At 34.3% G+C, this 14,530-nt stretch overlaps 1 protein-coding gene across 1 annotated transcript; it reads right to left on the bottom strand.

Moving 5' to 3' along the window:
* Positions 1-597: 597 nt before the first annotated feature.
* On the bottom strand, positions 598-4,190 carry LOC114276540 (uncharacterized). The gene is made up of 6 exons (XM_082908375.1): positions 2,665-4,190; positions 2,019-2,198; positions 1,628-1,933; positions 1,441-1,528; positions 1,286-1,335; positions 598-733 (listed from the first exon to the last, which is right to left on the bottom strand). Exons 1-6 carry the CDS (start codon positions 4,188-4,190, stop codon positions 598-600), a joined length of 2,286 nt encoding a protein of 761 aa, XP_082764501.1.
* Between the last annotated feature and the right edge of the window lie 10,340 nt (positions 4,191-14,530).

The following is a 14,530-nucleotide window of genomic DNA, read 5'->3' as shown; positions in this document are numbered from 1 at the left end:
GGTGGCATTGGTAAGCCCTAAAAAACATAATACAAAAGCATAAACAATAAATACATAAAAATGGATAAGTAAAGATATGTGTATGGAAACCCATCAAGGCCACTGTTGATATTTGTAATCTGATCCAGTAAAGTATACGAAAATATAAAGATAGTATTAACAAAGCATCATTAACAAATATATAGCTATCGGTGACATAATTAAAAAAAAAAAATGAATGGCCATACATATAGTACCTCATCGTCAACACTTTCGAAGGACTCAGCATCAGTGTCATCCTCATGATCTGACGGTATGTAGTCATCATCATCTACCCTAATGTTCTTTCCCTTCTGATTAACACGATTGGGCTGAGTAGAACCCATCAAAGAAGCTGTTATACGCTTCAATTGTAGAGCATCCATTTTCTTATTATTCTTCTTGATTGTCTTATATCTTTCCATTTCGTACTCTGTTCGCTTCTGCTTCGCTAAAAAACCTGGTTTGATCCATTGTTTCTCCCCTTTGGCCATTTTGGTAACTAAAAAAGCATAAATTGAAATAAAACGTAATGCATTAAAAACATATGTCCATATAGAAACCTAAAAAAAACAAAAACTACATATCATAATCCATATCAGGTTCCATATCAGGATCCATATCATCATCAAGTATGCCAAGTTCTTCATCTTCTTCGTCATCTCTACCATCTCTATTTGTTTTATTTGAAATAACCCCAGCTTCAATATCATCCCTATGAAATTGAATAATATCTTCAATGTTGATCGGGACAACTGAGTTAATGTTTTCTTATTGGAATGAATCATTAAATTTTGGTTGATCTGGTGGTTCTCTATCACCAACCTCTGGCACATCAAACACACCTCTATGTTGGACCCGTTGCACGACTTGCCAAGGTTGCCCCCATTTCGTGTCATTCAGGTAGAACACTACCTTAGCTTGACTAGGCAAGATAAAAGGGTCAGATTGATACCATCGGCTTGTGATATCGATGCTTGTGCAATATGTGTCAGCTCATACTGTTCTACTTCTACCAGTGTCACCGGTGTTGTACCATTCACATTGAAACAAAACAACTTTATTTTGACACATGTACTCAAATTCCCAAATATTGCACAAGTGACCGTAGAATTCATGCATCTCTCCCTTGTAGTCCCCTTCGATAAGCACACCACTGTTTTGACTCTTACGACGATTGTCTAATTCCTTCGTATGGAATCTTACACCATTGATTATACAACTCAAGTACTCTTTCACTAGTAAATTAGGACCATTCGCTAATTACCACAATTCTTCGATTCCTTCTGGTGCCTCATCAACTCTTAATCTATTTATCTACATCCACATGCAGTGTGCAACACTTGAATTATGTTAGTAATGTTTGTATTTTATACAAGCCTAATAGTGTTTGGGCAATTGTGAATATTAAAAATAACTTACATATTCTTTGAACCACTTCGGAAATTCCTTCTGTTGTATCTGAGTTATATCTTGTCCAGTGGGAATTTGTAACAAATTCTTGTGTTCCCTACTCAAATAGTTTTGGTTAATGTGTGAAATACTACTATTATTAATGACTAATAATATGAAAATTGTTAAAATACATATAATTATAAGAAACACATACTGAAGATACTTCTCTATCTCAGGGCTATTGTATAATAAGAACCAATGAGCAATATCACGAAGTTCCTGTGACATCTCAACATGCTTTCTGATTTGGCCAATAAGACGAGCAGTTTCGATGAATATTATCAAACCTTCACGACAGACTCCATAATCTTCATTTCGTGCATCTCGATTATGCATGGTTTCAATCCCTTCAAGATACATTGAGCAAAAAGTAATGCACTCCTTGACAATGTAGGCCTCTGCAATAGAACCTTTTGGTCGAGCTTGATTGGTGACAAACTTTTTCAAAGCTCCGAGAAACCTTGTAAAGATAACCAATTAGGAGTATGGTTAGGCACACAACATCATCTATACCTTTCATTTGAAAGTACAATTTTAGAAATTACCTTTCAATCGGGTACATCCACCGATATTGCACAGGTCCTCCGAGAATAGTCTCACATGGCAAGTGAATGGCCAAATGAACCATCACATCGAAGAAGGCTGGAGGAAAGTTCTTTTCAAACTTACATAGTATGAGTACTATATGTTCCTCTAATTTCTCCATTTCACTTCGTTTCAGTGTCCTTGAGCATAGATCTTGGAAGAAGCTACCTAACTCAAAAAGTGTACTGATCTCTTTATCTACGTAACAACGCATCCCAATAGGAAGAATCCGTTGTATAAGTACATGGCAGTCGTGGCTTTTCAATCCTGTTAATCTACCATTTTTTGCATTCACTGATCTCAAAATGTTTGCCGCGTACCCATCTGGATACTTGACTGATTTCAAGAATTCAAAGAAACCCTCTCTCTCTTTAGAGGTCAATGAGAAGCTGGCTCACGGCTTCACATATGATCCATCGGGATTTGTTTCCTTATATTCATATATTCTAAATCCATTCGTGCCTTATCTGTATCCTTGTTCTTTCCATCAATTCCCAACATCGTTCCAAAAACATTTTCACTAAAGTTCTTCTCCACATGCATGACATCAATGTTGTGTCGAAGCCTCCTTTTCTTCCAATACGGTAGCTCATACAAGATGCTTACCTTTGACGAGGTCTTTTCCTATTGCTTGGATATTTTCGATATGTGACACCCGTCACGCTGCCCAATTGTTCTTCAATCTTTTCTATCGGTATCACCAAAGATCTCTTCCATTTTTCATGCTTGCCATTATATGCTCTACTCTTTCGCCTTTCTGGGTGGTCATCAGGCAAGTAGCATCGATGATTACTGTACGCAGTCTTACTTCTTAAAGATTCAAAATATGGTTCATCATTGCAAGTGTAACAAAAGTAATGACCTTTTGTTCTCCATCCATAAATGTCACCAAATGCGGGCCAATCATGTATCGTCCACAGCAAAGCTACACGCATGCAGAAAGTCTCACCAGTCGAGGCATCATAGGTTAATGTACCATTTTTCCATAATTCATTCAATTCTTCCACTAAAGGTCTCATGTAGACATCAATATCAATTCCTGGTTGTGATTCACCAGGAATAAGTAATGATAGCATGAAAAATGGGTCCTTCATAGCCAACCACGGTGGCAAGTTGTACGAAATGAGTACGACAGGCCACAAACTATATGAGTTATTTATATTTCCGAAAGGGTTGAAACCATCAGTAGCCAACCCTAGCCTCACATTCCGAGGCTCCAAGGCAAATTCAGGATGTTGTGTATCGAATTCCTTCCACTCATCACTATCTGCAGGATGCCTCAATACACCGTCATCTAGACGTTTTTCCTTGAACCATTTCATATCCTCGGCTTTCTTCCTCGACATGTACAACCTTTTCAATCTCGGTGTTAACGGGATGTATCGAAGAACCTTACGAGAGATCTTCTTACCTTTATCATGATTTGTCTTGTATCTAGAAGCCTTACAATTTGGACATTTATCTAGTGTTCCATTCCCCTTCCAAAAGAGCACACAATCGTTTACACAAGCATCAATGAGCTCGTATGACAAACCCAATTCACGTAGTATTTTTTTAGCTTCATTAGTTGACTTTGGAACCAAATTATCCTTCGGTAAAAGTTTTGTTAAAAACTCTAGTATCATGTCAACTGACTTATTACTCCAATGGTTTGTTACCTTCATATTAAGTATCTCGATGACAAATTTTAACAAAGTGTAATTTGTGCAACCTGGGTACACCTCACGTTTGGCATCATTCAATAATTTATCAAAAGTGTGAACCTCCTCCTCTTGAGTTGTGTTAGTTGATTCCCCTCTTATTCGATCTTCCACTAAGGCATCAATACCTCCCAAAACCTCATTGCCCTCAACGGGTATATCATGATGATAAGCCTCATTTGATTCACGGGGTTCCCCATGCACGTGCCAGATAGTGTAAGTTGGAATAATCCCATGTTGCAGCAAATGAATTTGAACAATTTGAAAATTTTGACGAACAACATTCACACACTTTCGACAAGGGCACAAAATTTTACCATCTCGATCGATAACCGCCATTGCAAAACGAAGAAATGATATTACCCCATCATTATATGCCCGACTTATCCTTCTATCAACTGTGCTACCTAATACAATCCAACCTTTGGCCATGTCTGACTATGCTGAGGTAATTAAAGTTAGGTGAATAGGACAAATTTTATATAGAAATATATATATATATATATTTTAATTAAAAAAAATTTCAAGTCCAATGATTATACCGAGTTATATAAATTACAACCACACATAAATCACGTGAGAAAATAGCCAAAGCAATTTAGCGTAAAGAGAAGAAGTATTCATAACCAAAACATAAACCACAGCAAAATAACCATCAATAAGAAGACAAATTTCATAATTCATAGAAAATTTAACCAATAAAGCAGTAAGCTGAGAGTAAAAAGAAGATAACATGACACAGAAAGAAAACCCACAATATGCCACATTGAGTTTCTAAAGCAGTCAATTTAAGTACTCAAATATCAAAGAAAGATTTACAAGAAAAAGACCCAAAGAAGGGATATTCTTCACTCTCTTATTAACACAATAGTCCTCTAGGAAACACCATCAAGTACAGGTAACAAAGAAGTCAACTCATTAACCTTCTGATCATTAGGATTTGTGAAAAGATGAAACTTCTAAAAAATAGGAACACATCAAAAACTAACATTGATCATTGAAAGTAAAATTCACCAATCAGGATAGCCTCTTCAACTAGACAATCAGGACAACCACTTCAACTAGACAATTGTTACATAAATTTTATTCAAGGAAATCGCTGACCAATGATTTGCAGGTTACATGGCCAACATTAGATTATGAAATTCAGGACATAAACATTGAAAGTTAATGACATAAACTAAAAACTAAAAACTAATAATATTATCTGACCTATTTCATAAACTAAAAACATTGAAATTGCTAACCAATTAATGGACTTGAATGTGGAAAGCCGCAGAACCTTCCTGTAACTATCATCACAATAAATAAAAAAAATATCGAACCTAGGTCCATCATCACTATTCTCTTGGCTCCAAGGTTTGCATATTGCAATTTGCATTACGATTCTTCAATTTCTCTCAGTATACAAGGCAAGGATATGAGACATTTATCGAAGAAAAAAATGCTCACATCTATTAAGGTTTAACCTAATATTTCTAACTTATCAAATGAATGAGATATATAAATTCCATATTTTCTTTAAATTCCATTAATTGGAAGTATGTTTCTAAAGAATATACAATATTTTATCTCAAAATATTATACAACACGTAATATATACATATATATATATATATATATATATATGAGTATTCTCATCTGAAAGATATTCTGTCAACACAAAAACCACACGCTACAGATACAAATTACAATAGGAAAATTTCCTACGTTTATGCTAATTATAACCATGCTTATAAGTTATATCAATATAAACGTGACAAAGGTGCTTTTGAAATGGGTATTGAATCCCGTATAGATGATCAATTTCTTGAACATCATTACATTTCAAGTTCTAAACAGTGGAAATAAGTTGGAGAGGAAGCGACAAAGAGATTGAGGATGTTAATGATCAAAGGCTATGGTATATAAAGATTCAAGATAAACACTTGTCACATCTTTATGTAGACAGTTGGGGAAAAAAAATGGCAATTTTAATGTAAGAAGTAAACAAAACAAGCCTACCCATGCTCATGGCAACAATGTTTTATTGATCATGAAGTATTTGGAGTATTTGGAAATGCCATCAATAACTTCAGGCTTCTGATCTCATTTACAATTGAAACAATGAGACTGTCAACAAAGCAACCGACTGCCTTCCACTGGTTCTATCATACAACCACCTCAAACAAGACTCTTCGTAACCAATAAAATAAACCATAGTGCAAATTAAGTATGATTAATATTGCAATAAAATTAGTACAAAAGATGACAACATTCGAACTTACTCATATCCACGATAAGATAAAAGCAATATTAAGAGGGTGAAATAGTATAGAAAAGATATTTGTTGCTAAAATAACATGTCTATTTTAATACATGTCAAACAACCTCTAAAGTGTATATGTCCATGTACTTCCTTTCTTGTTTCAAATCTTATGTCTACCCATGCTCACAAGTTATTGACCAATCAAAAACTTGCTTTATAACCTACTGCGCAAAATAACCATAGAGGAGTCGGACTCAAGATTTAGAGGGTATCCAGGCTTTCTTTACTAACAAAGTCAGTAATGCACTGAACTTTAGTGATCAAGAAAAGAAGTGTGTTCACGGGTGCACTAACAACCATTAACATACTTAAAATGATTGTACACCATTCATAAAAGTGGTTGTATAACTATTTAATAGTTTGTTAAGCCCCAGTTTGGTATTTATTTTGGGGCCAAATAATTAAAAAAAAAATTGATTATAAAAGCTAATAAGACAAAATACTACTTTTTATTTATAATCATTACACTTTTTCTCACCAAAAAAAAAGTCCCAAAACAAAAATGAGGCTAAAAAAGTCCTAACACAAAAAAGTTGGCTATATTAACCAATGCCAAACGACCCCTAAGCAATACACTCATCCCTTAAAAAATGACCTCTCATTTTCAAATTCCAGGTTCTATCTATCTCCCTGGTCTCATTTGACAACATACTGTTTTAGTTTAAAAGTCAAAAAATCACAAAAAATATTATAACCTATACAAAAAAGTCACCGATTCCCTTTTCTCTCTACATTTTGCACATTTTTTCGTAAAAAATCAAAAATTCGTTCCAAACATACTAATTTTCAACCTCATATTTTAACCAAAAAATTAAAAAATTACTAAAATAACCTGTTCCCGAATGAGGTTTTCACTAACTAGCCAAAGATTAATGATTTGTCCACTGAATTTGTTTAGTCTGAATTTTCCTGAATGAGCCTCTACCCAGAAGAGACTCATTTCGGCGAATTCGGACTAAACAAATTTAATGGATGTAGCGGTGATAAAGTCAGACAACCTTAGCCTTCATTTGGGATGTAGATTGACTTTTTGAATTTTTTAGCTTAGGGCTAAAAAGCCTCGTTTGAGATAGATTTTTTTGGCTTTTTTAACTTTTGTGAGCAAAAAAATAAAATGATTATGGTTTGAATGTGACATTTTGTCCTATTTGACTAAAATAGTTAATTTTGTCCTATATAGCTATTTTAGCCCAAATGGGCATACCAACATAGCCAACCTATAGCCTACACAAAAAAGTCAAAGATTCATTTTTCTCTTTATTTTTTACACATCTTTTCGTAAAAAATCATAAATTTATTCCAAACATACTATTTTTTTTACCTCAGATTTTAGCCAAAAAGTTATTAAAATAGTATTTTCCCAAACAAGGCCTAAATATCTCTTTTTTGAAACATTTTTAATTATTTGGTCAACATTTTCAACCAAAAAAGAAAAACAGCTAAATTTTTTTTTTTTGCAACCTAATTATTAGAAACAGAAATTGGAAAGTTAAATTCTCTCATTATTTTCCAACCAACAAGAAGTCTTTGGACAGGGAGAAACATGAAATGATGTTTTCTAAGCGTAAATCAACTGGAAATTGATAGTCAATTCGAAGCATGAAATTATTATTGCTGTTTTGATGCCCTAATTGCTGGCCATTCCTGCATATTTACATGTTCTTTCCTGAATAACCCATCCCCGCGAATCCTATGAATCGCAACTCACTAGTGATGAACGTCTTGCAAAATTATGCATGAACATTTATTTACCTTTTACCATTCCATAAAAATTAATCTAGGAAGAAAACATTTCATTGTAGTACCACACTAATCAATTCCTTAAAAAACCTGGTGCCCTGAATTATCCTTAAGCCATGTTAGTTTTGTAGATAAGATGAGATAACTTAACATGATGGGGTTAATTTAGTAATTTTGTGACAAACACTTATCCCGGTACAAGTAGCCTTAGTGCCGGGATAAAAAAATCTTGCTATCTTGTGCTTGGTTCACATATTGTAACCCAAGAGATAATTAATTTAGGGCCTTTTTATCTCGAGATAAAATAGTCGCATGATATCTCATTCCTTATCCACAAATCAAATGTGGCCTTCATGTCTAATAGAGCTTATTCTTTGTCATTAGAACCAAGTGACAAGACATGATCCTTTGGATCATAGGGCATGTAAGTAATAAAGCCCATCATATGGATTCTATTACTAATTCATAAACATATTGCTGCAGCTTAAAAAATAAAGCAAACAGTTGCATACGAGTTCCCTAATTCAGCCTCATCACATCCCCTAAATTCTCTCCATTACAAGCCAGATTACTAGTTCTGTTTGTCAACATAAATATTGTACATGAAAGTTGAAACCACATTCACGTCAAATGTAATATCTCAAACAGGAATAATGATTTTTTTTTTAATGCATTACAATGTTTGCTTTTCATCATAGCAGATCAATTCACATCTTTGGCAGCAAAACAATTTATGCAGATAATGGGGGCTCTAAACTTTCAACAATTAACATTGATTACAGGAAGCTGGATTCGCATAAACAACTTAAGTTATTTTTTAATGCATTACAACGTTTGCTTTGCATCATAGCAGATCAATTCACATCTTTGGCAGCAAAACAATTTATGCAGTTAATGGGGCCTCTAAACTTTGAACACGTAACATTGATTCCAAGGAGCTGAATTCGGCATAAATAACTTATGTTATATAAAATGGCACTTTAGCGTCCAATATTTACAGGAAATTGCTGGCTAATGAGCAGTTAAACAATTCGCTAGTGCTATTATAACTATGATGTTTCAAAATTCTAAACATCTAGTAAAATTGATTATCAGATGGAAACAACATATCTTAGGAGCCAAACAAAAAAAAAAAAAACTACGTATCTATAGATTTTTTCTCTTAATTTACACTTCATCCTAACTGACTCAATTCTACTTTGTTTAACAGTTTACTCTTTCTTTTTCTTTCATTCTTTATTTATTTTTTTGGGTGCCAGGAGAGAAGGGGATCCATAACCACTCTAGCATTTAGTCAAACATTCCAGGGCTCCATAACCACTGCCACCAACTTACATTGAAATCCTTCATTTCCATGCCCAGTAATGCAAACTATACTTTAAAAATGTTGAATGCTAACACAAATTTGGAGAAAAGTCGGCAACCTAATGATTTCATGACCTGCCCAACTTCAGAAATCTAAATGCCAAATCTAGTCAGAAGATCATCCCTAGCGTTAGATAATTCTCAGACCTGGTAGTTGCCTTGCACATCATAATGTGCAAGTTGCACTGATAAGGTATCTGATTCCAGTTCGTTCAATTCAACCTACATGATGGAATAAGAAGACATGATGTTCAAATGAATTTCAATATTGAATTAAATAGCTTTATCATGATGGATTTGAAATAACTATATAAAAGTAGTTATTTGAAATCATGTCAAGGATTCTCTTCTAGCTACAAAAATCCTACTAAAACACATCTCTTCTATCTCTAGTTACCTTCAGCTATAGTTTCTCTCCACCTATAATAGCTAACTATCAAATATTTTTATACTCAAATTCCCTTGATTCGAAATCCATGTTCGGAGCCTAAAAGGCTAGAAGAAATTAATTTCTACAATGTTAGAGATGGGAGGATGATCACCCAGAGAAATTTCAGACCAATTGAAGGTTTGAGTCAGATTCTTCCCACGGTAGAGGTAAAAAAGAAACCAAGATTCCATGTGACAAATATAGCATCAGCATAAGTGATCCAATAAGCATTTCAATGATTTGAAGGAGAAAAAAAAAAAAAAACGAAGGATAGAGGAAGTAAATATGACCCTGAATTCAAGTGCTTGCTCAGCAGATAATTTGGAAATTGAAGAATTATTGGTAACCAAACATGACCAAAATCTCCCAAAAATGAACTTAGATGGGCTGAACATTGGGTTGAGACTAGCAATGGCTACGGATATTTGTGGAAGGATCTACAGTTTAAGCTGTCCACAATTTATCTTGACTCCAAACACCAAACTATCAGCAACCTGATAATCCAAAAAGATGTGATATCCAACTTGTAGCAAACAAACCATGACAGAGATTTGTGAAATTTTCACTAAACTATAGAGATGCAACTTGATACCTAGACTCAAAGAGATGCGACACATACTTGCCCGTATAGATTTTCACACTTTAACTTTGAGGAAGAAATGGTAATACAAATTCCCATCAAAATTTATTTCTTATTATAACCAGCCATGGCCATAGTTTAACCTTCCTCTCTACTTCCCATCATATAATCTCATTACGTAGCAGGCCTCATGGTTACTGGATCAAGTACTTGGGCTTCAAATTCTTTAAAAATTGGGCAACTGGTGAGTACATACTAATTCCATCCAGAGAAATATTAAGTAACTAATAGCTTTAGCATTACTGTTTTAGTATCAAAATACATAATAAATACCTACAAATGCATATACACACACATAGACATATAGGATTTGACTTCATCTTGAACTTAAGCATCTCCAGACACTAACAAGTCATAAAAATATGTCAGGTACACTGGGAAACCTAAGTGTTGTGACACTCAACAAAAGAGATTGGACATTGATTATCAATAACAGCTAAGTGGACCTCCATTCATTTTATCCTGTGTATAGATGTTTGATCCATTTTCTCTCACACTCAAAATCTTCCGTAACGGATTTTGCTTTTGCCTTCTTCACAATTCACATTCTTTTTCCTTGATAAGTTAGGAAAGTTTAACTAATCCAAGAAAATTGAAAAAGAATAAATAAAAATAATAACCTACGAATTATAACAGAATAAGAAACCAGCATTCGCTAGTAAGAGGATTTTTATAGTTAGTTACTTTTTTCTCAATAAAATCACTCCTTCCTCAAGTCAATGAGCATTTAATTATGATTAGATTTAGCCCAGCCAGAAACAATTATACAAACAAAAAGTCCACAGTTCCACCTAAGCAACAATTAATTTTGACAAGTTCCATAGTTGCTTGTATAACAATTATACAAACAAAAAGTCCACATCACCACAAAGAAAAGCTTTCAAATTTTTCCGTTGCAACTAGTATTTGGGACACTACTTGATTCAAATGGTTCTTACAAAGACCGAATATATCTAATAAAATTTCAAATTCGACAGTCCATCTTTCAAAATTAAGGAAAAATAATTATTGCAACAAAATTTCAAATTTCAGTCCCTAGACCTCCCATTCTAGAAAATAGATCTCTTTTAATCTTTTCTCTGTTCATCCTCACATACAACTTTCCAATTAAGCTCCATTCCAAAAAATGTAATATGTAATGGGTACAGAACTATATCAGCAATTTGAAGAAAAAAAAATACACAATCTGAAAAAAAATAAAAAAAATAAAGAGAAGATGCCCACAACCAACTAAAACAAAGGCAACAAATAATTGCAGTAGCAGAGCATCAGGCATGTACAAGGATCCTCAAATAGCCAGGCATGGTATCCAAGAAGAATCAGGAGGATGATCACAGAAGCAATGGAATCGATCGACATCATGACGTAAGTAATCAATTTTATTTTTTTATCAATAACCTAAGCAGAAAAACCTATAAAATAAACAGATATTAAACGAACATTCAAATATAGAAAGGAGTTGAACCCTAATTTTATTAAAAATACAGACATACAATCCAAATCATATAAAATATTCACATTTAGTCAAGGGCTTTTACTAAATTCAAACTCTTAATTATAATCAATAGGACATTCATTCTCAAGTTTATAGCAGAAACCTTGCTAGAAAGAATAAAATACAGCATTAATTCTGAAAATTAATTTCGAAAATTAGGGAAAATAGAGATAGAGAAATAAAGAAATTGAGTGAGAGAGAGAGAGGGAGGGAGAGAGATAGAGGACCCATACCTGATGGAAGAGAACACACAGCAGTAAAGGAGATACGACGTCTGTGGCGACACTGAAGGAGGAGAACAGGGACGTTGGCAACAGCGCTAGAGAAGAACACACTGAAGGGGCTCTGGAGAAGAACACACAGCACTTGTGTTTTGAGAGGGAGAGGGAGAGGGAGAGGGAGAGGGAGAGAGATAGAGATTAATAGGAAAACCGATTCGTTAGTTTGTTTTGAGAGGGAGAGACAGAGATAGAGACTGATACGAAGACTGATAAAAAAATAATAAAAAAAAGGGAGGGAAAAATAAAACTGATCAAAAAAAAAAAAATAGAGGGAAAAAAAATCTAGGCAAAAAAAAAGGAAAAATAATAGATTTTCTTTTTTCATTACCGCTTAATATGTCGAAATTCTTCTTTCAAAATTGATGACAAAATAATTTTCTCACTAAAAGGCCTAAAAATATTAAAAATTATTAGTGACGAAAATATATTTCTCACCGAATGGTCTTAAAATATTCAAAATCAAGTTTTTCAAAAAAAAAAAAATTAGATTATTGGTGACACAAATATATTCCTCATTAATAATTTTTTAATTATTGAAAAAAAAATTTCTCACCAAAACTTTCAAAATTTTGGCACTATAAAAAAAAAAATTAGTGGGAAAAATTTAGCTGACGAAACTTATTTTTTTCCTCACCTAAAAGTAAGTATTTATTGACGGAAATAAATTTCGTCATCTATTATTTTTCTTTTTTTATTATACGTGACCAAATTTATAATTCCTCATGGATTATTCTTATTTAGTGACGAAATTTGTTTTCTTCACTAATTTTTGTCACCATACCAAAACAGAGAATAAGAGAAAGAGACGCCAGAAAAAGAGCAAAGAGAAATCATGTACCAAATCATCGTGCGAAGAAAATGTGGCGGTTACCGACAAGGCTGCTACTGGAGGTGACGATCGGCAAGACTAATAGAGGCGACGATGGCGATCGGCGTGGTGGAGGAGCAAGAGGTAAGACAAATTAATACCCTATTTTGAGAGAGAGAGAGAGGGAGAGAGAGATGATAAACAGAAAAAAGGGTAAAAAAAATTAATACCCTTTTTTTTTATTGCAGCTCAATATATCAAAAAATTTCCACCAAAATTGGTGACAATATTATTTCCTCACCAAAAGATATCAGAAATATTAAAACGTTTTGGTGACGAAAATATATTCATCACAAATAATTTTATAATTAGTGACATTTTTTTGTCACCAAAAGTCCCAAAATTTTGGCGCCACCCAAAAAAAAAAAGCGCGAAAATTTTTGGTGACAAAACTTAATTTTTCCTCACTTAAAATGAAGTATTTATTGACGAAAATAAATTTTGTCACCTATCATTTTTATTTTTTTATTATATGTGAATTTATAAATTCCTCACGAATTATTTTCATTTAGTGACGAATTTTATTTTCTTCACTAGTTTTCGTCACCATAGGTTACTTTTGTTGTAGTGATGCCGTTTGGGTTAAAGAACATTGGGGCTACCTACCAGAGGGCTGCAACTACCATTCTACATGAAATGATCCACAAAGAGGTTGAGGTGTGTGTGGATGACATGATTGTCAACCTCAAGGAGCGAAAAGGCCACTACACTGCACTGGAAAAATTCTTTCAACGGATCAGGGAATACAAATTGAGGTTAAACCTGCAAAAATGCACCTATGGCGTAATGACGGGGAACATGCAGGATTTCCTAATCACACAAAGGGGAATTGAAGTAGATCCTTCCAAAATCAAGGCCATCTTAGAAATGACACCACCGAGGATTGAAAAGGAGGTGCGCGACTTTCTGGGTAAAGTGCAATTCATAAGACGGTTTATTTCTAAATTAACCTTGGCTTGTGAACCACTATTTGGTCTCCTAAAGAAGGGAAAAAAAATTCAATGGGACAAGTGCTGTCAGTTTGCCTTTGAGCCGGTCAAGCAGTATGTGCAAAATCCGCTTGTGTTATTAGCACTAGAACTGCGGAAACCATTGATCTTGTACCTATCAGGGATGGATTCGACTATGGGGTGCATGTTAGCATAGGAATCTGAAGCCCAAGTGGAGAACGCCATCTCCTATTTGAGCAAAAAGATGCTAGATTACGAGACCCGCTACACTCCCCTGGAGAAAGCTTGCCTGGCCTTGGTGTGGGCTACCAGGAAGTTGAGATACTACTTATTAGCTCATTCTGTAATCCTGGTTTCAAGATTAGATCTCATTAAGAAACCAGTGCTTACAGGTAGGCTAGCTCGTTGGTTGCTTCTTCTCTCCGAATTTGATCTCAAATATGTTACACACAAGTTAGTTAAAGGGTGAGCAAAGGCAGAATTCTTGGCAGATCATCCGGTAGAAGGAGATGAAGCAGTGAAATACCTGTTCCCAAATGAAGACATTCTATATGCAGAAGAGGAAATGTGGACGATGTACTTTGATGGGGCAGCAAATCAGTACGGTTATGGGATAGGTGTGTTGCTCATAATACCTGTGCGCTCACCTTTTTCCGTGCCCCGCCTTTCGAAAAAGTTTGAAAAGAAGGCCTCAT

The sequence above is a fragment of the Camellia sinensis genome, chromosome 15, assembly GCF_055761805.1.
Source record: "Camellia sinensis isolate YWXY chromosome 15, ASM5576180v1, whole genome shotgun sequence".
Lineage (NCBI taxonomy): Eukaryota > Viridiplantae > Streptophyta > Magnoliopsida > Ericales > Theaceae > Camellia > Camellia sinensis.
Note: the sequence above shows the minus strand (reverse complement) of the source record. Positions and strands in the feature narration are given on the sequence as shown.

Excerpts from the sequence above, each read along its gene's own strand:
- LOC114276540 (XM_082908375.1), bottom strand. The coding sequence starts at position 4,190 with ATGGCCAAAGGTTGGATTGTATTAGGTAGCACAGTTGATAGAAGGATA. Across the intron at positions 2,199-2,664 it reads AGGAAAAGACCTCGTCAAAG|GACACTGAAACGAAGTGAAA; the intron begins GTAAGCATCTTG and ends TCTATGCTCAAG. Across the intron at positions 1,529-1,627 it reads GAGATAGAGAAGTATCTTCA|GGAACACAAGAATTTGTTAC; the intron begins GTATGTGTTTCT and ends CTATTTGAGTAG.